We start from the raw sequence: 25,031 nt of genomic DNA on the forward strand, positions 1-25,031 counted from the left end.
ACATTTTTCCACACATTGAGGGTAGAGGAGAGGCAATAATGATATTTTGAGCAAGTATTCTTAGGTTTGAGTATATATCTCACGACATTCAATGGGCCTTGCTTTGTGGGTGGATGGGGAAGAAAGTAATATGAGGAAATTAGCAATCACCCTGCAACACCATTGTATGTGGAGGAGGAACAGACAGACCCGCCTTTGAGGCTTGCCAGTCCAAGGGAACGAAGTCAACCTTTCTTATCTTATTAACAATACTTTATTGCATTTTTACTCTTGCATTAATTGTATATTTGTAATGTGGTTTTAGCTATAAACCAGTTGAGAGGTGTGTGTGTGTGTGTGTGTGTGTATGATGTCTACTGTCTGTCTACTGTATACTGTATATATAAGCACAGAAGAAGCCTTATATAAAGGCTGGGCAGTTTGAGACCTATACTATTGCTTATAGCTCTCTCAACTACTTGAAAAGGTTGGCTATGAGAAACAGGGCAGATCTCGGGCTAAGCATCCTCATGGAGTACCAGTAGTTTGTAGGATGGTGATGTTGCAGCCATTAAAAAGAATGTGGTGCCCACATCTCACTGCAGATAAGGTGCTCTGCTGATCCTGTGTGGAAAGCTCCCTTACACTAAATCAGACATTGGTCTATCTAGCTCAGTCATGCCTATATTGACTGGCTATGGCTCTCCAAGGTTTCACATAGGGTACATTCCCATCCCTGGTCTGGATATGCTGGGGAACTGAACCCAGGACCTTGTGCATGCAAAGCAGTTGCTCTGCCACTGAGCCACAGGATTTATATATCGGGTGTAAGGACAAGTAAAGCTGCAGTTCTGAGCAAACTTAACATGGAAGCAAGCTCCTTAGGTCTAAATGGGACTTCCTTCTACGAAAACATTTTTAATATCAGATTTTCTGTGTCTTTTGTAGCTTCTGTACTTCATCTGGTTGGTCCCTCTTGCGTTCTAGGATGTTATTAATGGCAGTAAAATAGTAGATATTTACGAGGTGAGGCAGAGGCTACGAGGAAAACATTTCTCCTAAGTGTATCTACTCAATGGATAAATTGCATGTTTCATGTTAGCATCAGCTGCAAAGTTAGAATGTTATAAACAGCTAAACAGCCTTTTCGAAGAGGTATCGTCAGGCTTCAGGGCCAGCTTCCTTCTCACTTTGACCATAGATAAGCAGTGCAAGATAAAGCAGTCTCTTACCAGCAACAGAAATGTTTAATGAACGCAGCAAAAGAACAAAAGACCATTCTCGCAGTGCAGGTGCTCCCAGTTAAGTTTCTCCCACTTCCCTCTAGTCACTTCCATCTTCGTCTCCTATTTACCCGATCTCTCAACCAATTAGCCTTCTGTGAAGTTACCTTATCCAATCTCCTAGCCCTGGAGGCTGTATACCTTCCAGTGAGGGAGAATCGGTTAACTCTCTCTCCTCCCGTTCTGCCTCTTCTTGTTGTTCACCTCCCAATTCTGCCCAACTCCTGTCCTCTGAACTGTGTCCCTCAGCAAACCATTGTTCCAGGTCAATACTACTCTCTTGCTCCTGTGGAGCCCCAGGATCGGGGAGAGGGGGACACCCACCACTCCTCACCAGAGTAGTACTCCCCAGCCTGATCTCTGACAGATGTTGGGTTACTGACGGTTTCTAAAACCGGCAGATATTAAGATTTTTGGGCATAAAGGTTTTTTCGTTATGCAGAAAAAGAAAAAAGGAGACCTTTACCTGTCACTCTTTATTATCTCGGTACTGAGCAAGCTCTCTCTTTAACTTACAGAACGTCACAGGCTGAAGGACTTTGACACGAGTGGATAGGTTAGGTGCTGAACCAAGCACCCAGGCATATATGTCTTTCATTGCCTACTAAGAGGAAATCACTGATTCAAGCTTAGATCACCCACATTCTTCAACTGAGTTGAATTTCACACCATTCAGCAGAGATCAAGGCATTAGAAACTGGAAGCAGAGGCTACAGCTGAACACCAGTAGATGGCTATGGCCTTCATGTCTCACCTGTGATTTTCCCCAGAGGCATCTTGTTGTCAACAGAATGCTAGATGAGGGCAACATCCTTTGCACACTTACTAGGAAGTAAACACAGTTGAAGGCAATGGAATAAACATGCTTGTGCTACACCTGATATTTGGTCTTACCCAGAAAGTCCCTACTATTATTATTTACATAGGAAGTAAAGAGCTTTCTACTTCTGTACCTCAATGCTGGGAGTTTCTCAACATCACAAGTTTTGTCAGTCATACAGGAATTATTATTATTATTATTATTATTATTATTATTCATGCAGGGGGAAAAGTTGGGAAAAACTCAGACCATTCAGTCACTTAAAAGGTCTGCTTTAAAAGAAGAGGGGAGATGAAATGTTCACCTAACAGTAGCATGCAGCAAAATAGGGGACTTCTGAGATTTGCACTCTAGCCAAGGTGAGGGGAATGTTAATTGTTGCAGGTGAAAAGGATTAAAAACAAACAAACCTTTATGCAGCCAGAATTTACCAGAATTCACTTACTTTGCTAATACAGTTGAAAATAGCTGTGGCATGTCAAAAAGAATGCAGTTTAAAAACACTTGACACTTCTGAGTAAAAAGCACATGCATATATCTATTGTAGCAGGCAGTCCCGTCCCCCCACCCCCGCCCATTCTTCACACTTTGGCATTCCAGCTGGTCAAGGGAATATTCAGTATAAGAGCTGAAGAGAGGACTGCTGGCTAATTTTAGCACTTTGAGTAGGAAATTCCAGTGGTTTTACTATAATGTTCTCCCAAGAGGAACAAGGAAAACCCCACTTGCTTCTCTGATCAGCTGCAAAAAGTACAGCCAACATCCCAATTGTAGATTCCAAGTTATGTCTTTTTATTACATTTCTTCAAACTCTTCTCCTCTTATTAAAGAATAAGCTCAATCGTTTATCCCAGCTGTATTTATTCTGCCAGTTTAGTCCCATTTCCTCAAAAGCAGCTTTGGAAATGAACTGCAGAAGTCCAGTACTACACATCTGCACTGCTTGAACATCTACTGCATTGCTGTAAACATAGTTAATGCAAAACAAGCTTTTATTAGAAACCTTGGTGCACACTAGAGTTGCCACTTGAAAAGTTTTTCATATTTTACTTCATAAACCATTGCTTTTTAATAATTCATTTATGTCATTTGGCAGAAGACTTCCATGCAATCATAGAAACATGTCTTTTACAATACCTTTCAAATCCAGAAACTGGTTACAACTTCCACCACGTACATATGGTAAATGGTTCTAACAAGCGTGCCCAGAATCCTTCCATTTCGTACTGCAAAAGAACACCAAGTTCAGCACAGCCCACCCATCTGACATGACACTGATGTTTTCAAATTGCAAATAATGTCCCCCCACACTAAATATGTTTAAAGAAAAAATGGATTAAGAAAAACACACTTTAGTTCTTTCCAAGGCTTATCTACCCATCTGTTGCTGAATTTTCAGAATACCTGCCCTCTTTGAGTATTCCTTGTGTGAAAGGGTTTGTTGGGGTGCTTTTCCTATGCATGGAGGCCTTGTGGGGTACAAAACTCTTGACTGTCCCACTGCCCTTTCACCACACTCAGTGTACATGATGCTAAAATGCAACTATAGAAATACTTGCTTGTGATTAAATGTTTCTCAATGATTAGTGTGCTGGAACAGATTTCTTTGCCTACGTCTGCCCACCACACATATGCAGGAGGCTGCTGCAAGTTCCCAGGTGGTGGTGGTATCTCCTCATCCAATAGACTATAGAACATGTGCAACAAACCTGCACCACATGCATACTACCAAATAAATTATCTAATGGTTTGTACATGATGCAGGCTGCCTACCCATGTGCTTCTCTATTCAGGGCTTATCCACACTTCCTCTTGTTCCGCTGCTTTCAGGGAAAACACTCTTTAGCGTTCAATTGGAGAAGATAGAAATTCATTTTCCCCTCAACTGCCATTTGTTCTGATCTGCCTCTAAAGGGCGGATTTCCCCTTGGAAAGGAGCAGGGCAAGGTGAAAAACACTCAGACCCATGCGTAGAAATCGTGGCTCAAGCAGAAGACCCCTTGGACCCATGCTTTCTAGGTATGGCACAAATGGAAGTGTGTATTGGTGCCACCAGTTCTGATAGCTGCCAATCATTTGTTTGGCAGGGGAAGAGTGATCCCCATCCACAATCAGCACATGCACGGTTTGCTGCTGTGCAAGAGCAGGGCCACTGTCTTCCATGTAATTAAAATTAATTTCCTAGTGCTTTCTTGTATTTCTTTTTCTCTGAGTTATGAAACACAAAATAATGGTTTCTACTATGCTTATTCAAAACTGTTCAGAAATAATTTAGTTCCCAGAGCATTAAGCTAACTTCTTTATTCTTTTTTCAAAGATACATATAGAAACACATATACATACTTGACATAGATTTATCTTACCGGACAATATATATATATATATATATATATATATATATATATATATATATACACACACACTGTATATATATATATATATATATATATATATATATATATATATATATATATACACACTGTATTCCTTCAGGGAAATAGAGCCTTACAGAAATAATGCAGTTTATGCTAAAGGGCTGTGTCGAGCAAGATACTGGCAGCAGCACTGCTGCACCTTTTGTGTGCTTCAGCAAGTATGCAATGACATGTCAAATTGACTGATTAGGTAATACGTTGCCAATTTACATTATGCAAGTTTACCAGACAGGTATATAGGAGAAACAGTGACCGACCATTGGGAACAAATCTGCCAGGAGTAGAAAACAAACCTTGACAAAGATTTATTGCACAAAGGCAGGAAAGGAAAATACTGGGCGAGGAGGAAGCAAAGGAACTGGAGGGAAGGCTAACTTTAGAATGGGAAGGAGCCATGTCATGAACCTTCCTGTGAACTTTTCCTCTTCGCAAAGGTTACCAAAAGTGGCGTGGGATCCAGTACTGTGCCATCGGCTTGAGTGAAACTTTGGTAATGTGTGAACTGAGCCCTCAGGGAGGGCCTCCTTCTTGTGTTTGTGTTGCTTGCACTAGTGATGTGTCCCTTAGTAAACCCAGTGCACTTAAAAGTCTATAAAAATGTAAAAACAAATTCAGCAGGAATGCAGTATATTTTATTTATATATACTGCACTCAAGGTTGTGTGCATGGATCTTTCTTTCGGGTTTGTTATGTACTGAAGTTCTCACCCTGGGCCAGCAGGGGGATACTGTAGATAGTTATGCAAATGAAGGATCAAAAAGTGACGTTCAGTGATTGGATAGTTTTAGAATGTTGCAACAGTTACAATTGTTCTGTAGCTCTATATAAGCAGGCTGACTGAGCTCCTCAGTTAGTTCTGTTCCAGCTTACAAAATAAAGAGCTGCTTTGGAGAAATCGCTGTGTCGTCTGTTATGTCAACCCACAACTTAACAGGGTTCACTCTTTTATCTGCACAAGCCTGTGAGTCGGGCTGAGAGACAGTGACTGGCCCACTGAGCTTCATGGCTGAGTAGGGATTTGAGTCTGGGTTGCCATACTCAGACACTGTAGTCTAGCTGCTGTACCACACTGGTGCTTCTCGTATTGCCCACAAACTTCAAAACGGCTCAGGCATACCTGCTCCCCTCTACACATTCTGAACACAGCCAAGGGGGTTTCAAGATGTGAGTGGAGAATGAACAATTTGAGGCCAAAGTTGCTACCAGGTAGTTTCCCACTTGAAACGTGCTGGGATAAAAGTTTTATGAAAACATCCCCACAGACTTAGTTCACAGTTTAGTTACAATGTGCTGAATATCACTAGAAAACGATCAATTTTCAGGATGAAATGTCTTGCCATTTTTATCATGCAGAACCACAATATCTTCTTGCCACTTCTTAAAAGCTGGTGTATTTCTGAAGACAATGCCAAAGACTTACAGTATTTTGATATATAATGCTCTAGATGTTAACGTCAGCTACCAAATCCTTTCTCTAGGTCTCACTATCCTATGGGAAAAGGTAAATTGATAGGGAGTTTTTTTATGCTCAAGGGCTCCATCTTTAGTATTCTCTCTTATAAAAGGTGAGACAAATAAAGGCCTTCCTCGTTTGCTATGCTGTTTTAAGTGTTGGACGAGGTTTCATAACTAGCACTTAATTTATTACATGGATGTTTTCCTGTATTTTTAAACTTGTCATTGTAAGCTGCTATGGGGATATTGCTTTAGAGTGGTTTATAAATATTCTACAGAAAATTAATTTAAAAATTCACAAGGCTATTTTGGGCCATGCTGCATTGGGAGTTTTATAACTGGAATTCTCAATTAAATTTTGTTCTTTGGGATCAGAGTGACAGTACATGGAGGTTAACTCTTTGCTCTGAACACATTCTTAACTTTAAAATCTCCTCTCCATAAAGTAGAAAAATAAACAAGTTTTGCACCCACCTGACTACTAATTCTATGCTGGGGTTTTGAGATGGAAACCACCTTTGTTCTCTGCTCAGCTTCCTTAATTTGTACATTTGTGTTTTAGTGATAATCTTTATTATAAATTTAGATACATTAGAAGTAGAACAGAACAGAATAGAATAGAAGTAGTTTCCTTTATATAATGTCATTTTTGGTACTTTCTAAGACATAGATTATCAGTTTCTATCTGGGGAAAGATAATTTACTGGATATTTTCAAACTGAATAAGAATTAGACATGCTTTCAGTTTGTACAAAATAAAGTGATTTTTATAAAATGGGTAAATCATACAATTTTATCATAAAGATCTGAATATAGAACTTGTCATTAATAGACAAAGCAAACGTATTCTATATGTTAATGTAGAAATGCTAACTCAGGGCTATTTTCTTCTCCTTATCAAACCAAGACCAGTGTCAGACTCAAAAGAATAAAATAAAACTTGTCCATTTACTCAACAGTTCCCATTTTCCATTTATCTTTATTACACTTACCTTACTGGATCATGTTTTACAATTAAGAAGGAACTCTTAAAATGTTAGCTGTGACTCTATGTAACTAAATATAGAGTAATAAATGACAGAATTATTTAAAGCAGACTACATTCAGAGTTATAAAACACTATAATCAAATTCTTACACTAAAATATAGATTCTCACACTAAAATATATATTTAGTGTGTTGTACATGAACAGGAATGAGCATGGTTGGATGGAGATGTTCAGAAGCTTCTGAAACCAATTTGAAGACGGCTTATTTAAAACTAAGCATAGTTTGCCCAGCTCATGTACACCATGTTAAACCATAGTTTACTGTGACATGCAAACACAGCCAGTGTATGAGTGTCTAATAAATAGGTCTAATGTATTACTAGATTGTATTCAAAATATTTTTAAAGCACAGGTTTCTTCACAAGTGCAATTTGTAGTAATGGGACACATTATGTTTGTTGTTGTTGTTGTTCGTTTTTTAAAAAAAGAATTGCTTCCTCAACTTTAGGGACTACCACCTAAGACAGATAACACTGGCATTGGTGTTTATTTTGCCCTGAATATATATGGGTTGTTAAGTAGGTGATAATATGAGATATGTCCTGAAGTTGAGTAGTATGAAGGTTGGTTGTCAGACATGAAGTTACTTGCTGCAGTCAGTCATCATTACTCCATTCAATTAGCACTGCATGGAGAGAACAAGGCTATCCATGCCATGTGCCATGTCTGTGGAAGAGAAGCCTGCCCAGTGCATGAAGGCTGGAATACCCGATAGCTGGAACCCTTAAGGTTATAGACACTTCCATCACAGCAGTCATGGAAATGAAATCCCAAGTCCGGTAAGTGTCCGTATATAAATTTCTGCAAACTACAAATACAGATTCCTCTCTCGGGTAATTAGATATTGCAAGCTGCCTTGTTTGTTAAATGCTGTACTGGGTATATGTGCATCTAATTATGCAAAATGTGTTGTTTTTTAAAAAAGTTGTGGACTTCACATACTGTTGAATTCAAGATCAGGGAAGGAAGTCTGTCTCTGCAAATTATACTGCAGTTTCTCTATCCTTTGAAAATTAGAGATGCAGTGTCGAATACAGCACTAGAATGTGCATGTACAGAAAGGTATCTTCATGCTTTGTGCAGTTTCAACCACCCTCCTGTGGAACTGACATCAAACCAAAGTCTGGAAAGCTGTGTAATAAAACCCCTTATAAATACATTTGGAATAATGATTTGGAGCGTAAGGAAGCTATGCAAAATATCAGATGCAATCGACTTCTCTATCCTCAATGTGCAAAAAAAACACACCCTTAATTAACTCTGGTGTCACTTTGTTTATACAAACAGAAAGAAGGCCTGGTCACATTGACATCATGCCATGTATTATTACACAATATTATATTACACTTTTAAATTGGGAAGATCAAGTTCATCAATACGTAAGAAAGAACTCAAGAGAAAAGAATGTACTGCATAAGTTATTAACACACTACTAGCCCAACAAATCAAAGTACAGAAAAGTAAAAATTCAATTAGAAAAACAAGCAAGAATATTAATTACATAGCTGTTTTAAATTATGTTCAACATGAACAACATTGGATTTTACTACAGTGGTGCCTCGCAAGACGAAATTAATCCATTCCGTGAGGCTCTTCATATAGCGGTTTTTTCGTCTTGCGAAGCAAGCCCATTGACAGCTTAGCGGATTAGTGCTATTAGCGGTTTAGCGGCTTTTAGCAGATCAGCTGATAAGCGGCTTATCAGCGGATCAGCTGATAAGCGGCTTAGGGCTTAGGAAAAGGGGGGGAAAGGGAAAAAACCCTGCAGAACTCGCAAGACATTTTCGTCTTGCGAAGCAAGCCCATAGGGAATTTTGTTTTGCGAAGTGCCTCCAAAATGGAAAACCCTTTCGTCTAGCGGGTTTTCTGTCTTGCAAGGCGTTCGTCTTGCGGGGCACCACTGTAGTTTGCAAAATTAAGAGTCTTTGAGCTACCTAAGGATGGTACATGCAGTTACTTCCTGCAGCCTGCATTCCTTACCATTAACAGCAGCCTCTTTTGTATCTGTACTCCAATTTACACTGCTACCCTTGTATTCAATGGGCCTTTCTCTCTTATGTGATTAGGAACACTGCCCAAAATGTTGCAAATGTATTGAGTATGTTTGCCGATTTTGGTGTGCTCTGTGATGCAGGAGTAAAAAAAACCTATAGAAGAAGAAGAAGAAGCAGCAGCATTCCTAAAGTTGTGAAAGAGTTTTATTTACACACACAAAATGAGAATTACAAATTAAAGCACTTCTTGGACTAAAAATAAATAAAACATTCCACCTACTTCTACCATGTGAACAGAACACATTTCCCACTAAAACAGCAGCATATAATGCTTACAAATACCATAAGGTTTTGTTTTTTAAAGAAAAGTTGTGAAGGTAAACACACTTTGTCCTAAGGTAATTCATTACATACTGAAGGGTCCAGGGGAGGATTTATATACTGAAGCATCAGACGAAAAAAACACAAAAAACTGAAACTTGGGTGTGCACATAGTCACCAGGGAGAAACTGAAAAGCCCCAGTGCATCATGGTGGGGTCAGGGAGGGTCCACAAGGCTCTTTGAATCTCATTTGTAGACTCTTTAGTTATTTTTTGTGGCTAGGTATGCAGCAGCCCTTGCACCTTGTAGAGTACTAGTCTTTGCTGAGTTTCCCGATCTCTGACTCCTCCCACAAGGGTCCAATGGCCCATCAAAGTAGGACCTCAAGGGCTGAGGTGCAAGGGCTGCCCCACATAATGGACACGCAGAAGCACTTCCTGTTTTTATACAGCGCAGCTGGATCTTGCTGTTGGCACTGCAACAACAGGCGAACCAGCCCCCCCGTTGTACTACTACACCTCTTGGTGTGTAGAATTCTTTGCTCTCAAGCCAATTAATGCAAATTTGATATAAACAAAACACGGTTCTCTTGCATGTTTCATTTAAAACATTTGTAGATTGCTTCTCTATAATATCAAAGCAGTTTACAGCAAACGAGCAACAGAATAATGAAGCCACTTAAATATCAATCGAAAACAGTTTGCACTCCCAACCCCCACCCCAACCTCCAGACCCAGCCAATAAAATAAAACCATCCAAACGCTCACTGGTGAAAAATGGTTTTACCCTGTTTCGTTTTGAAGAAAAAAACACACACCCAATGAAAGATGGCGATTTCCTAACATACTCAGAGAGGAGGTCTGAAAGTTTACACCTATCATTATAAAAGGGCCCGATCGCATCTGTCGCAGTGCTAGAACCATGAGCAGTGCCAGTTGCACTCATCTAATCTTGCCTGGTGTGTGTGTACAAAACGGGAGAAGGTAACGAGTATATGGCCACATAGAACTTGAAAGATTTAAGAAAAATCTTGGAAACAAATAGGTAAACAAAGTCTGGAAACAAACAACCGGATGAAATGGTCTTGGCACAGGTTGAATATAGGATTGCATCACTTCCTGGCTAAACCTTATATATCTGCTTTATTAAATAATATCTTCTGTGCACTGGTATCTCTAGCATGGCTCACTTGTTCTTTTGCGAGTCACTACCTCACGCAGGATTAACCTGAAGGATGGATAAGAGGGCTGCTATTTTATACATAGAGAATCCTGCATCATGAAGGAACACTAAGAACATTTAAGTAAGAAGGTGTTTTTAATTTCAAAGGGGGGTGCAGAAAGGGTGATTGGTGTGGTACACATTTCATGAATGCCTCCTCAAATGACAGTCTCCAACATCACAGAATTGGTGCCAGTCTCACCCTTGTTCCAAATACCAGGAGGCATCTGCTGAACAGTAAATCCAAGGACAAAACTGGAATTTTATACATACTTTTTACAGGATAAACCAGAAAAAACTCATAGCTATACGCTTTGTGGATGTGAAGCTACCAGCTTTGAAAGAAAATCTGGCATCGGCACCAACACTCCAGTACAAGTCCCATCCCCACTTCCAAGCCTGCAGTAGTACTACTGATCAGCCATCACTGAAACATTTGTAAGATTAATCCAGGTAAGAGGGAGGTCTAAAACCAAAAGGTACTGCTCATATTTTGTTTCTGTATAAACACACATTTGGAGGGGGGAGGCCAGCAAAGATATGCTAGTGCAGCCTTTCCGAAGCTGGTGCCCTTCAGATGTTTTGAACTACAACTCCCATCAGTCCTAGTCAGCGTAGCTGTGCTGATGCTAATAGTAGCTGTCCCAAACATCTGGAAGAAACCAGTATGGGGAAGGCTGTGCCAGTGTCTCCCAGCACAGAGGCATGAAAGCTCTGAAGAAGCTACTTTCCTTACTGAAAAGGCATTTGAAGGGTAGTATATAAATCTAAAAAACAAAAGCCCTCTGTCCTCAAATGTCTTTCCAACTGGACTGAGATGCGGAAAGGTTTGCCTTAAATGCACTGGAAAGCTATTTGTGAGCACACTTTTCACTCTGGATTCATCAAGGCTCTGGTTGGTTTAAGATAACAAAGGAGGAAATGAAGCCCTTACAATTAAGAGCCCCTCCTTCAAAACAGTCTTTCGGTACCCACTGAGGAGGTTGAGAAGCTGCACAGATAACAATTTTAGCAGACACCTTCAATTATCATTCTATAAAATACTCTTTACTATTTAGTAAAAGATGTCCAAGCTATCTGGGGTGAAAGAGAAGTTTGGTCTTTTGTATGGACTAACCTTTACTAGAACAGGCTGTGTGTGTTGAAGAAGCATATTCCTCGGTTCTGGCAGAGTCTTCTTAATCCATCCTGCTTCAGAGTTCTCCCTCACATCCCATGGAAGAAATCTTACGTTTTCTGGGGAGGGGGAATAAGCAACCATGTGCATAGAAAGAGTTACCTGGATCAGGTGCACGATAAAGAATTTTTTCTTCCCTGGGTGTTCCCTGCATACCCCCAGTAGCTAGAAGTGAGGATGTAGGCATGATTTTTTGGGAAACTTGGGGAAGAACAAAGAAAAGAAAGCTGCTATCTCCCCTTTTGCACAGAGGACTTTTCAAATCCCACCAGAATTTCAAGGAAGAAAAGGTCAATCTCAAAATATTGCTTCTGCTTTAGAAGCTGAGTGGGCAGTCATTAACTTTGTCTCGGCAGTGCTTAAGCCTTTTCTGACCTTATACTCCTTTATCAGCAGAAGTGAGTCTCTCAGGCAAAATAAACATTGGCAAAATGCTGTGTCCTGATTTTTAAACTTGTGCAGTTGCATGGGAGGGAAGAAGGGAGAAGAGGCACCAAGGGAAGATGCCGTCACAAACTATATATGAGTATTTTGGAACAAGGGGTGCTGGTGTGCAAATCTTACTAATAGTTGTTTTTAATGTAAAAGGTGATTTGCTAGCTTTTTTTCTTCTTCTCAGCAGCAACACTGGAGAAGTATACGCCATCAGTGGGGGAACTGAGGCCAAGAGAACATAGGTAAAGGTAAAGGGACCCCTGACCATTAGGTCCAGTCGAGACCGACTCTGGGGCTGCGGCACTCATCTCGTTTTATTGGCTGAGGTAGCCGGCATACAGCTTCCGGGTCATGTGGCCAGCATGACTAAGCCGCTTCTGGCGAACCAGAGCAGCGCACGGAAACACCGTTTACCTTCCCACCAGAGCGGTACCTATTTATCTACTTGCACTTTGACGTGCTTTCAAACTGCTAGGTTGGCAGGAGCAGGGACCGAGCAATGGGAGCTCACCCCGTCGCGGGGATTCGAACCACCAACCTTCTGATCGGCAAGCCCTAGGCTCTGTGGTTTAACTCACAGCGCTACACGGTTGCTGTCAATGTGAGAGTCATGGGAGAGGTAGGACTTGAACCTGGGTCTCCAGATGGTGGTGATGCTGAATGTACATCCTAAATGAACCTGCTTTTGTTGTTCAAGCAATGGCAAACATTGAAAAGTTTAGCATACCAAGTGATTATCATTAAGAAAACATTCCTTGGACGTCCTTGGAACCCTAGCTGCTAAATAACTAAGATTAAAAAATGTATATTATAATAAGATTGGGGGGGGGGGAGGATAACTGAAATCAATAGTTTCCACAAAGAGAGCAAAGCTTAGCATAGGAGTTCTCGGGCTTGAGGATTCTGCAGTTGTTTTTAAGCTTAATACACAGTTCTGAAAAGTGCAAACAGTTAACAAGAGTCAAATGAAAGAGAGCATAACCCCTTGGTGGCCAAGCACTGGGCCCAGCGTCAAGATCTTCTTTTCCTTGTCCAATTTCATACAAGTTAACTGAGACACTTTAGTCTATGCTCGAGTCTCCTCTTTGTTCGATCCTCCTGGGTTTTTATCCTTAACTACACTGTCTTGCAGATCTGTTGATATATTAGTTGAATCGCTTTTACAGTCACGGCAATCTTTTACTACAAGTTCTGCATTTCTGCAGTCTTGATTAAGGTTTTCATCATTTTTGCCTTTATGTTTTTTAAGATGGCAAACGTTCTCCTTCTGGTTCGAAGGATTAGCAGTTTCTTCCAGTATGGAGTTCTGACAATCAGCATTGCTATTCTTTTCACCAATGCTTTGCTTAACAACCTCAGGGCTGGCGTGTTTCCTGCTCCGGTCACAATCGTCATCCTTTTTAGCATGTTCTGCCCTTTTTTCATTGGTTGCTTTGCCACTTGAGTTACAAACCACGGGCACATTCTTGCATTCTCTCCCACTTTTATGCTTAGAAACATAACCGCTGCGGAGGGAAACCGGTGATGCCAGCTTTTTACTTGGCTTGCTTCCTTCCAACTTCTGCTTCCTCGGCGGCCCCCATATGAAGTGGTCAGAGGGTGTGTAGTGCTGCTGGGCAAACCGCAGGAGTTTCCTCCTCTCTCTCCGGTCTCTAATAGTATATACAAAATATTCCAAAGCGCTTTGCTTAATGTTGGAGATGGTGTCTTCCACAAGAGCTTCATGAAGAATGAATTTTACAAGAGGAGGTTTGAAACTCTCGTACCCAAGTTCGCCAAGACTCTTCAGAATACGGGTGATCCTCAAGTAGTTATGTTGGGACCTGTGAAAAGGGAAAAAAATCATCTGAATTCAAAATGACAGGAAGCAAAGCGGAGGATTATTTTTCTTTGCCGGGGGATGGGGTGTGGGGGGAGGGGGGGAAGAGGATAGAAAAATAATCAGTACCTGACACCTTGACAAAAAAGATTACCAATCCAATGTGGATCTTTCAGAGACAATTCAGATGGAATGGCAACTACCAAGTGAAAGGTCTTTCAGTGCCAGCTAAACTAGAATTGCCTTTTCATACTATGTAAGAACATAAAAAGGAAGACGAATATGCTAGATCAGGCCAGTGGACCATGGGAAGCCTGCAAGCACAACAGCATTCTGCTCATCTGCAATTTCCAGCAACTAGTATTCAGAGATATGATGCCTGTGATAGTAGAGATACTACTTGGGCGCCACCTGATGACTACAGCTATTAGTTGGGGTTGGTTTTTTTTTACAATTAAGTGGTGTATAAAATTTATGAAATAAGTAAATAAATGAAATCAGTATTCACTGACACATCTAAAGACATATGCAAACAGAAATAGTTGCTGATAGACACACAGATGCAAAAACTCTTGACAAAGAATTCACGCTCCTCTCAGGAACAAAGGCAGTTTGGAACCGAATCTCATCCCTATGTATGGTGGAGAAAACCATATACCTCCTTGTGACCAGCTGAGCCTGTTCTGCCTTTGAAATCACGTAAAATCTCAATGCACCACATATGTGCACTTACAACCTGGAAATCAACCACACTTTTATGCAAGTACTGTTCAAATGTTATGCCCTTATATTGACATCTGGGGGTTGGAGAATCTTGATTGCCACATGTGCCTTCCTCTTTCTCCCAGCCTTTTGCGGTGGAGGTGGATGTAATTCAGAACCACCTGGTTTCTCTTGCAAAGAGATGGGAATTGTATATTGTCATTCTTGTTAGAAGACTGAATGATGTTAAGATTTTATGGTGCATTTATGATGTATTTTTTATTGCTGCAACCCACCCTGGAACAGCTTGGCAACAAAGAGCAGGATATAAAATGTTGCAAATAAATAAAATGGGGAGTAGCGCAAATAGAGGATTTTCTCTACTGCAAGACATCACTTACTCATTTAAGTGCTGGAATCGTTCTTGCCAATTAGATGCTCGTGCAACATTTCCGGTTTTATCAATTAATTTTATTCCAAAAAACTCCAGCATCATTTTGTAAGCCAACAGGAATCTTCTAATTGCTTCTTTTGTTTTTTTGAATTCCTGCAACACGTTTTCAAAAAGAAGGTACAAACAACAACAAAATTAGAGATATAGAATAATTTTACCCTTAATCATCAAGTAGCAAAGTTATATTGTGAATTATTAGCTTTACCTCAATTTCATATGTTGTTAATTCCTTTGCATAGAAATTCAGTCCTTGCTCTCTTAATGGAAAAAGCCTATATTATTAAAGACACACAGATTTGTTGCGGATTAAGCGAGTTTAGACAAATTTATATAAATGTATTATAAAAGCAATGAAAAGAAAACAATTACCAACCACTGTATGTAAGTGTGATTGTGTTCCAACTTTTCATAATCTCCTTTCCACTTATTTAGGACTTCTTCAATATAAACACCTGTAAATACAAATGCATGAGCAAATCCAAACATCAAATACAACAATCTGTATATAATATCATACATCTAAAAATGCTGTGGCATAGAACACAAAAATGTATTTTGCAGACAAATATACTGTCTCTAATTATTTGAAAATATTAACATTGTCCTTCTAACCCCAGAGAAGACACCAGGCACTATATAGGGCCAAGGATCTACAAATGCACTTGCCAGCTTGTTACTGGGGAGTACATATTTTGCTTTGACATGAGCACATCAACAAGGCAACCCTTTGCTCTTCCTTCCTTTGCTGGAGGAGTGTGAGAGCTCTGTAATGAGAAAGGTCGGAGCTTTCCTTGATGCTGAGGTTTAGCACAATGGGAATAAATGCCTGACCTCCTCAACTCTGGAAAAGGAGAGGTGCTCACCTCTGCAGTTCTTTATTTCAAGTTCAGCAGAATGTTAGAACATCCTGCCCATTCCCTCAGAGGAAGTTGGTAAGTGCCATGGCAAGGAACTGTTTGAACTAGCTGCTAAGGCCAGTCTATGTTTTTTGACCTATGCTCAGTGCCACAATGTTATTAATATTAATTATCTGTCTGCCAAGAGCAATTTGCTCTCCCTATCACAACAGCCAACCATGCTATAAGTAGTGTGGCTCAGCCCACTCCCCACCAACCTTGTGACTTTACTTAAAACTACTTCCCCAAACAAATGTGTTGGTGGTGGGGAATGGCAATATTCTATAAATTGCTAACTCATAAGTAAAACCAATGCCCACTGGACATGATCCACTTAACCCAGTAGCCAAGGTTTTAAAAAATACATAGTCTGTTCACAATAGTGCAACACAATAACACCAAATGCACCAAAGAAATACTGGTTTTATTAATCTGGCACCAACATATATAACCTAACCTGGGGGGTTTGTTTCACTTGAAGAGCACAATGGTGTTGCCACTAATAATTTTTCTAGAGCTTTTCAAGTTATGCTTAATAAATTTGAAAGTTCAAGGCATCATGATCCAGATTAATAGGAAACCCACAAGAGATCTGCTTTTCTTGGAGTAAACCAAAAGTAGTGGAAATTTTGCACCATTTGAGGTTGGAGCAGAAAACCAAAATCAGGCTGCTGCAGCTCACAAACAGGTTAGGGGTAGTATATTTGAACTTCACAAATATGAGCTTCTGTTAATTGACTAAAATGAAATCCCATGCCTTAAACTGCCATCACATGCACACTTTCCTGGGAGAATGCCTCACTGATCTCAGTATGCCTTATTTCCAAGTAAACATGCATAGGATAGGGCTACAAAACTGCTGAAGCCAAACCTGACACTGAATTGGTTTTGATCTTTTCATTTACAAAGGCCTTGGATATAAAAGAATGAAACAAACACTATGACAATGCCCATGGATTACTTACCATCAGGTTTAAAGGGAATTTTATTCTTGTAAAAACGGAGGTTGCACAAATCATTCTGATACCGCAGATCTTTAAAGTTCTGCTGAGCAGAGAGATGGGGGGAAAAACACAAAGCATGATCAGCCAAATATATCTATAGGAAATAGGCTGAAGATAAGCCGTCATGAGTATGACAGATAAGAATCTGACCAAATGAAAGTCAAGCCAGATCTTGATGGTGGGACAAGTGTCCCTCTCTCTCAGCTTAGTTCTATGATTGGGAAAACAGGTTTTTATTCAATGCAGAGTAGCCATAAGTGGTTTCAGCTTGGGCAAAGGGGATGGATGGCCTGTGGGGGTGGGGAGGATTGGACAGCTGTTCAGGGGTATCCAGTGTGATGCCCTTCAGATGTTTTGGACTACAAGTCCCATCAGCTGCAGCCAGCATGGGTATTTGTCAGGAATGATGAGAGTTGTAGTCCAACAACATCTATAGGGCACCACATTGGTTAACTCTAGTTTAATCGCTTCTGTGCCAGCCATCTGTCCCCAGCAACTCTTCCTGCCCCATCCATTGTGCAAATTGAAGTCACTTGTGCTGCTTTCCTTAAAAACTTGTAGGAAACCAGCCCTGGAATTACATGTAATGCGTAATCTTTCCCTTAAGCTAAGGGCAGGTAATTCAAGGTTATTCAAGGCAGGTTCTTCAAGAGAAATGAGCAGGTCAAGAGGAGGTGGATGAGAGACACTAATAATTCAGGTTCATGAATTGATTATATAATAGCATATACGACATAGTAGAACTATTCCATATAGAAAGATAAGCTTTCAAGTCTTTGCTAATCAACAAAAATTGAACTATAATATAACACAGTTAAAATATCTAATACTGTTCAAAGGAAGGGTAGTGTGGCAATTATATAGTGAGCAACTTGGGTGGCAATTCTATACCCACCTACCTGAGAGTAAGCCCCTCTGAACTCAGTTTGACCTACTTCCGAGTAGACATATACAGGATTACACTGTTAGTTTTCTCAGAAGTACATCCCAGTGAGTTAAAGGACACTCTCAAGTTAGTGTATTTAAGATTGTCACATTACAGGGGTTAACTCATGAAACATGCTATAACATGTATCTGACTTTATATTTTCCCCATTGTTTTTCTGTCATTTTTCTAGCTCAGCTTCTCAGGGTCCCACATCTCATGTAATTGGTGCTAAAGTTTATTCTATCAATGTATGAGAATTTCTGTTCATTTCCTGGTACATTTTTTGCCCATAGAATGGCCTTTGGCTGCCATCTTTTCTTCTGGGGAGCAGGTTACATTGAACGCAGAGGGACATACTTCTGAGCAAACATGTACAGAACCGCGCTTGTTATGCTCTCTCTTGAATGCCCTGATAGGAGAGTGTTTGTGGCAATAATTTGCAAATGCAGATATATATGCTATCAAGACCATCTTTTCTGGTACAAAACCTAGGACATTGTGTCCACTGTCTAGCACAGGCATAGGCAAACTCGGCCCTCCAAATGTTTTGGGACTACAACTCCCACCATCCCTAGCTAACAGGACCAGTCGTCAGGGATGATGAGAGTTGTAGTCCCAAAAGATCTGGAGGGCTGAGTCTGCCTATGCGTAGTCTAGCAAAAGTCTCTGTTACCAGTAGGTACAGTATATGAAATCAAACATACTTGTCTTCTAGTAGAAGCAGCCAACAGTGGCAGCCATGGGGTTTTCTAGGATTAGTCACCCACCCACCTGCATATATTTTCATAGACTTATGTGATGGAGTTCTGTAGATTTGAAACACTCCGCTGGAACTGTAAAATTACTTTAGAGACTTAAAAAATCTGCCACGCCTCTATCTTGGTGAAGATCTGAATACTGCAAAATTCTCTTACTGGATATTGGTGCCGATATTTGTACAAATCTCTTGCAGCGTAAAAGCTTCTCTTTGGTTTAGCTGCCACTTCAATTGCATCATCCCCCTGCAAAGAGCATACATATTCCATGAGCATAATCTTTTTAGACTTGACTGTATATTTGGTAGTGTGGCATTCCATTTAAAAAAAATAAAAAAGGGCTGCATTCATTCCAAAGGGCCACACATGCTGTTCTGTGTGCACACTGATGCTTTTCAATTCCCTCCCTCCCACATTTCCTTGCATTCCTTCCCAAAAAGCTGTTCCTGAAGTTTGGTGGAGGTTCCCCCCCCCCGAGCTGCAGCTGGAAGGGGAATGACACTGCGTATTAGTTCACACATGCATGCTCATTGCTTGATGACCGGTATCCAGGCACGACTGCCACAAGTGAATAAGTTGAGCAGTACAGAAAGACAATATGGAAGCTTTCTCATCACAGCCAGCAACACATTGTTTTCCTGTGGAGCTTGTTCACAGGTCTGGCAGCAAGTCAAGGGCCTATTCACACAGCATAGTGACCTCATTTCTATTGCTTTGGGGACATTCAAAGTTAGTATCTGACTTGTAACTGGGCTGCTCTCATTTTCAAGGATTATTTGTTTAAGCTATGCTATACACACAACTGCCATGTCTTTAATTTTGGTGCTGATACGTATTAAAACTTTTTCCTGTAGAAAATGAAATAGCTATGTGTTAAGCTCTAGTTACGGACAGATCAGTCTATTTCCAATTCGTGTCACTCAACCATGAAGCTCACTGGGTGGCCTTCAACAGTTTCTTAACCTACCCTACCTCACTCTGAAAGATTAATGTGGAGAAGCCAACACGACAAAGGACTGGAAAACAAAACACAGCCATTTCAAACTACCTCAACTGTTTAAACATTTGCATGCATGCACATGTGTGCACACACAAATATACATCAAACATACATATGCATGTGATTTCCTATTCCAAAGCAATTTATTGGTACTATTAGGGTTACACTCAGTGTTTTTTTATGATGGGTTTCTGGTTACTGAATATTGTCCTTCATGCATTCTACTGAATGGTTCCTGCTGTTTAAAATAAAGAAGAAGAAAGAAATAGGTTTATTTTCTCATGACCTTGAGAGACTGACTCTTCTTGCTAAATGTTGTCTGGCACACTTCTAGCCAGCTGGAAGTGACCCCCGAAAGACACAGGGTACCATTAGGACTTAAACAGATTAGTGCTTTCCTCAGAAATCTGAACTTCTGATTCCAGAATGTGCTAAAGGAAGGTACCAGTGACAATGGCCATAATTTTTCCCAGCTTTCAGACAGAGAATCTTGGAGTGAGGGCTTGATACATACTATGGAGCAATGGTGACATTTTTATTTTATTTTTTTGCCTACAAGTATAAATTATTCAAGCTTTCAGAAAACTTCAAGGGACTGCTGAACCAAGATCTGCATAAGTACAAGCCTGTCTAGTTTGTAAGTGCTCTGAGCTCAGTACTGCAGACCATAAAACATTCTGAGTGAGTATTTTTAAAATATTAAATAACCTTGCATTAAGATTTCAAATTGCCAAAATAACCATTTATGAAAGGTTAAGAAAGCGTATGCAAATGTACACCACTTTCAGAATCTATGGTTATTTCCTATACTGAATAATAAGACTTGCACTCTAGCTGGTGTTTGGCTTAAAATTGCACATTAAAGAATAATAGGCACCCTCAGTGTGTCAACCATTGATAATTCCATTAGTCACAGTTTTGTTATATGTTAAATCTTAACATAAGATATAATTTAACAAACTCCACTCAAATAATAAATATATTTTCCCATAGATTTAGGGGATTTGTAGCCAAACCTATAACCAAGGAAAAACAGAAACATTGTTGTATCTGCCCAGCCACTAGAATGACCCATTATTTGCTTTCTACTAGTGTTCTTTTCTATCTTTCAAAACACTTTTAAAAAAGAGAACAATACATCTTCACATTGTTACCAACCAGAATTTGATATGGGCTAATGTTTTTACTTGCTCCACGGTTCATTTTTAATATTTGGATAAAACCTGGAACTCAGGTTACAGGATTATCCCCTCTTCTTATGTGTAAGAGACAGCCTCTCTGGAGTTAATAACTTTTCTTGACTTAGTATCTCTGAATAATGACAACTTGCACCGACCCCATCCCATCTAGTCAATGTGCTGCATGTTTAAGAACTGCTTATGGATCCAAGCAACATAATTCCACTACTTTATGAATGGATAAAGGACATTTACTGGAACAGGGCATTGGGGGGGGGGGGAGGAGTGGCAATTTTGTCAGAAGTAACTTTTGACTGAATGAGCCAAACGGGTTGTATTCAACTAACTTTTACTCAGAGTAAACTTATTGAAATTAATTACTAATACTAACTTAGGTTCATTCATTTCAATGGGTTTACTCTGAGGAACAGTGGAATACAAAGTCCCACAGAGCCTTAATTATCCTAGATAGTTTCCATTACTTTTCATTTTACAGGTGTCCAGTGATGGACTACTCAAACTCAAAGCCTTTATCATAATGCTGGGGTGGGGAGGTGCATTACCTCTAATGGGACTGGTGTTGGTAAAGGGGAATATGCAACTGAAAAGAGGCAAATGGCAACAGCAGTGCATGGGGACTTTACTTCACGCACATCAAAGCAGCAAAAAAAACCACTCTTCTTTTCTTGGCAAAAGCCACAAAAACAAATGCAGACTCTACATTATATTTTGAAGACTGTATACTGCTTCCAACATTTCCACGTTTATTAAAGAAACCTACTAATGCTTACTTGGGGGTTTGTACTTTGGCGCTGTGGGTTAAACCACTGAGCTTCTTGGGCTTCCCAATCAGAAGGTTGGCTGTTCGAATCCCCGCGAGGGGGTGAGCTCCTGTTGCTCAGTTCCTGCTCCTGCCAACCTAGCAGTTTGAAAGCACGTCAAAGTGCAAGTAGATAAATAGGTACCGCTCCGGCGGGAAGGTAAACGGCATTTCCGTGCGCTGCTCTGGTTCGCCAGAAGCGGCTTAGTCATGCTGGCCACATGACCCAAAAGCTGTACGCCAGCTCCCTCGGCCAATAAAGCAAGATGAGCGTTGCAACTCCAGAGTCGGCTACGACTGGACCTAATGGTCAGGAGTCCCTTTACCCAGTGCTTTTTTTCCAGGGGGTAGTCAAGGGTACATAGTACCAGCACTTTTTTTATGCTGTTAAAAAGTGTAGCACTTACTGTAACAACTTCATGGTGAGTACCGGCACCTATTTTTCTAGGGAAATAAAGCACTGTTTGTACCATTGATTTCAGTAGGATTTACTTTTGAGTAGATGCGCATAGGACTGTGATGTAAGATCCCTGTTGGAATGCAGTCAGAAAATAAAACACAGATTCATACCTTTTGTACTGTGCAAATATACATATGGGAATACTGAATGGCAAAACTGCCTAAAAAGTGCCCCACTTATCACATGAGCCAGGCTAATATGTGGAGGTACAGTTTCAATAATAATAATTCTCTACAGAGATGAAAGCATGAGGTGGAAACATAAGGACAGTGGTCTTCAGTTTAATGTTTGTTAACAGACAGAAAATAATTCCATGGAGGTAACGATTGAAAATAGAGTCCACGTTGCATTCAGGGTAAGAGTATTTTTTTTTTAAAAAAAGTAAAAAGCTGAGAATATGATCTAGCCTAGAGTTGAATAAGGAGGAGGCAAGTAACTCTCTTTTCTTTGAATAATCTCCTTATTTCTTGGGTTTATAAGTTCTTTTGGTCCTGCACAGTGATGTGTTGTCTAATACGTGCAATCATAGCTGTAGTTACACTCAGCCAGAATGTCAAATAAGCCCTGTTCTGAAACTGCATTTTGTCACCACATGTGCTACTGTAATTTCTATCCCCTGAACAGGCAGGCATGTGATGGGGGGATGATTATACCAAGGAAACAGAGAAGATTAGAACTACTTTGACCTTCTACATTTTAAAGCCACCAGAATCTTTTTCTAAAAGAGAAGATATAAAGCTCTGCTGAACAGCTTGCCAGAGGGAAAATGAATAAATCCCCCACCCCACGGTTCCTCCTTGCTAGGCATGTCACAGGAAGGAAAACAAAAATCAGGCTGGATCAGCAAGCTGGTAACAAAATACAGCAAACCTGCCAGGCCAGAGTGCGTCGCTTCCTTGGTCTTCTTTCCTTTGATTGCCACACACCTCAAATCCATATTTAGCTTCTTCTTTTTTAACCCTACTAAGAATATTATGATGATGATAATAACAACAACAACAAGGATGATGCAGCCACAGCTTGGCTCCTGAGTCACACTGCATGCGGGGGGGGGGGGAGAGGAAAAAAGGGGAAATGGAGAAAGCTGAAAGTGGAAATGTATATTTATCTCTGTCTCTCTCTCACACGCGCGCGCGCGCGCACACACGCACCCCAAGCGTTTGCAACCATGGTGTCCAAAAGTCCCCTGCTGCTGCATTCCGAGACTCTGGCGCACACCTGCCCCTGAACAGAGGGAGGGGAGGCACACAATCTTGGAGAGGCACCAGCACTGGCGGGGGGGGGGGGCAGAGGCAATGGCGCTGAGGGGGGAGGGCTCCAGACACCGCCCCCCAAAGAGCCCCCTGGAGAAGTTTGCAGCGTCCCGAGTTACCTGCTCGGTGCTGGCGGCCTCCGCTTCGTCGTGCCTCCCTCCCTCTTGATCCTCGCCTTCCTCCTCCTCCTCCTCCTCTTCCTCGTCGTCCTCGTCTTCCTCGAGCTCCTCTTCTTCAGGCTCCTCAGCAAGCCCTTCTCTGGGCTCGGCGTCTTCCGGCCGGCAGCTTGCCGCAGGGAGCGGTTCCCCCTGCTGCTGCTGCTCGTCCTCAGCTGGGTCGCCGCCGCCGCCGCCGCCGCCGTCTCCTTCTTCTCCGCCCCCCAGCCCCTCGAGCGGCGTCCCTTCTTCCCCTCCGGAGTCCTGGAGCTCGGGCTCGGAGTCCGTCTCCCAGGTAGAGTCGCAGTCCTCCACCGTGGTGGGCTCCTTGAAGCTGACCCCGCTCAGCAAACTGCCCATTGGGAGAGGCAACGCAGGAGCCCGGGGAGGACGGGGGAGGGAGCGCGCGCCCAGGGGAAAGAGGGGAAGGTCGGTCGGTCCGTAGGTAGGTTCCGCGAGCAGGCTAGGAATGCCGCTGCCGCCGCCGCCGCCACCTCTGCTGCTGCTGCTGCTGCGGCTGGGGCATGGTTGGCAGCGCCGGGAGGCCGCAGGCAACGCGAAGGAGGCTGGCGAAAAAGACGACGACGACGAGGAAGACGGAGGCAGGCGCAAGCGGCTGAAGCGGCAGCAGGCGATGCTCTGCTCCTCCTCAGCCAGTCTCTCTCTCTCTCACCCACCCACCCCCAGCCCACAAACACGCGCCGTGGGGAGGAGGAGCCGAGCGTTTGGGATTTCCACAGGAAATAGTTGAGCCCGCCCAGCGCCCCCTGAGCGGCGGCGGCGGCGGCAGTAGCAGAGCGCAGCTGCCGCGCAAAAGAGGAACCTGGAGCGGACGGAGCGCTTCTCCGTGGCGGGGAAGGGGCGCCTTACGCAACCAGAACTTTCTATAGAGACGCGCGCGGGCGCGCGCTTAGTTTTATCCGGGAGCATTCCAAGGCGCGAGGAAAACCGCGCGAGGGAGACGGTGCCCCGGGACCCAGGAGTCCCCTTGCGGACGGTGGTGGCTTTGTTACCTCCGCTCTAGGTACAGGTGACTTGCGGGCGGCAATGGGCACCTACCTCTGCCACACTGAGAAGTGTACAGGGAGCTTCCTTATGTCGAGTCCATTTACCTCACTAGTGTCTGCTCTGGCTGGCAGCAGTTCCCCAGGCCCAGACCCCGGACCTCACTTGGAGATGCAAGGGATTGCACCCGGCCCTATGTGGGGAGCTCAGCTTTGGCGGAGAGACGCGCAAGAACATGGAGATTGGGGGGGGGAGGGGGCTAATGTTTGCCCATTTCTGCTTGGCAGAACTCCTGCACCTTCCGTCTCAAGTAGAAACTGAACAGGTGCATCCATGCAACAAATCATTGGCCTGTTGGATGTCTTGCTGTGTAGCTATGAAATCACAAGAAAGTGGTCTTTCTACACTTCATTGGAATCTACCTTATACAGT

At 41.9% G+C, this 25,031-nt stretch overlaps 1 protein-coding gene and 1 long non-coding RNA gene across 4 annotated transcripts in view; one reads left to right on the forward strand and one right to left on the reverse strand.

Annotated features, from left to right (window-relative positions):
• LOC307212936 overlaps positions 1-12,099 on the forward strand; it is a 60,407-nt gene extending 48,308 nt beyond the window's left edge. For both annotated transcript variants that reach the window (XR_013837261.1, XR_013837262.1), the window contains exon 3: positions 10,841-12,099. This is a non-coding gene — a long non-coding RNA (uncharacterized lncRNA). The remainder of the gene's footprint in view (positions 1-10,840) is intronic.
• Positions 9,202-24,428, reverse strand: OGFRL1 (opioid growth factor receptor like 1). 2 transcript variants are annotated; one of them, XM_079970488.1, is made up of 7 exons: positions 23,559-24,428; positions 18,888-18,974; positions 17,007-17,088; positions 15,519-15,597; positions 15,351-15,417; positions 15,093-15,238; positions 9,202-13,993 (listed from the first exon to the last, which is right to left on the reverse strand). In XM_079970488.1, the coding sequence occupies exons 1-7, from the start codon at positions 23,952-23,954 to the stop codon at positions 13,237-13,239; spliced, it is 1,614 nt and encodes a 537-aa protein (XP_079826614.1). In that variant the 5' UTR covers positions 23,955-24,428; the 3' UTR covers positions 9,202-13,236. The 2 variants fall into 2 exon arrangements, with proteins under 2 accessions (XP_079826614.1, XP_079826615.1); XM_079970489.1 differs by having other exon boundaries at positions 17,007-17,085; positions 23,559-24,426.
• Positions 24,429-25,031: the final 603 nt, after the last annotated feature.

Source organism: Podarcis cretensis, assembly GCF_951804945.1.
Source record: "Podarcis cretensis genome assembly, chromosome: 3".
NCBI lineage: Eukaryota > Metazoa > Chordata > Lepidosauria > Squamata > Lacertidae > Podarcis > Podarcis cretensis.

Coding starts and splice junctions, on each gene's coding strand:
- OGFRL1 (XM_079970488.1), bottom strand. CDS start 23,954: ATGGGCAGTTTGCTGAGCGGGGTCAGCTTCAAGGAGCCCACCACGGTG. Junction 17,089..18,887: donor AATATCGGCACCAATATCCA/GTAAGAGAATTT, acceptor CTCTCTGCTCAG/CAGAACTTTAAAGATCTGCG. Junction 15,239..15,350: donor TAACAACATATGAAATTGAG/GTAAAGCTAATA, acceptor AACGTGTTGCAG/GAATTCAAAAAAACAAAAGA.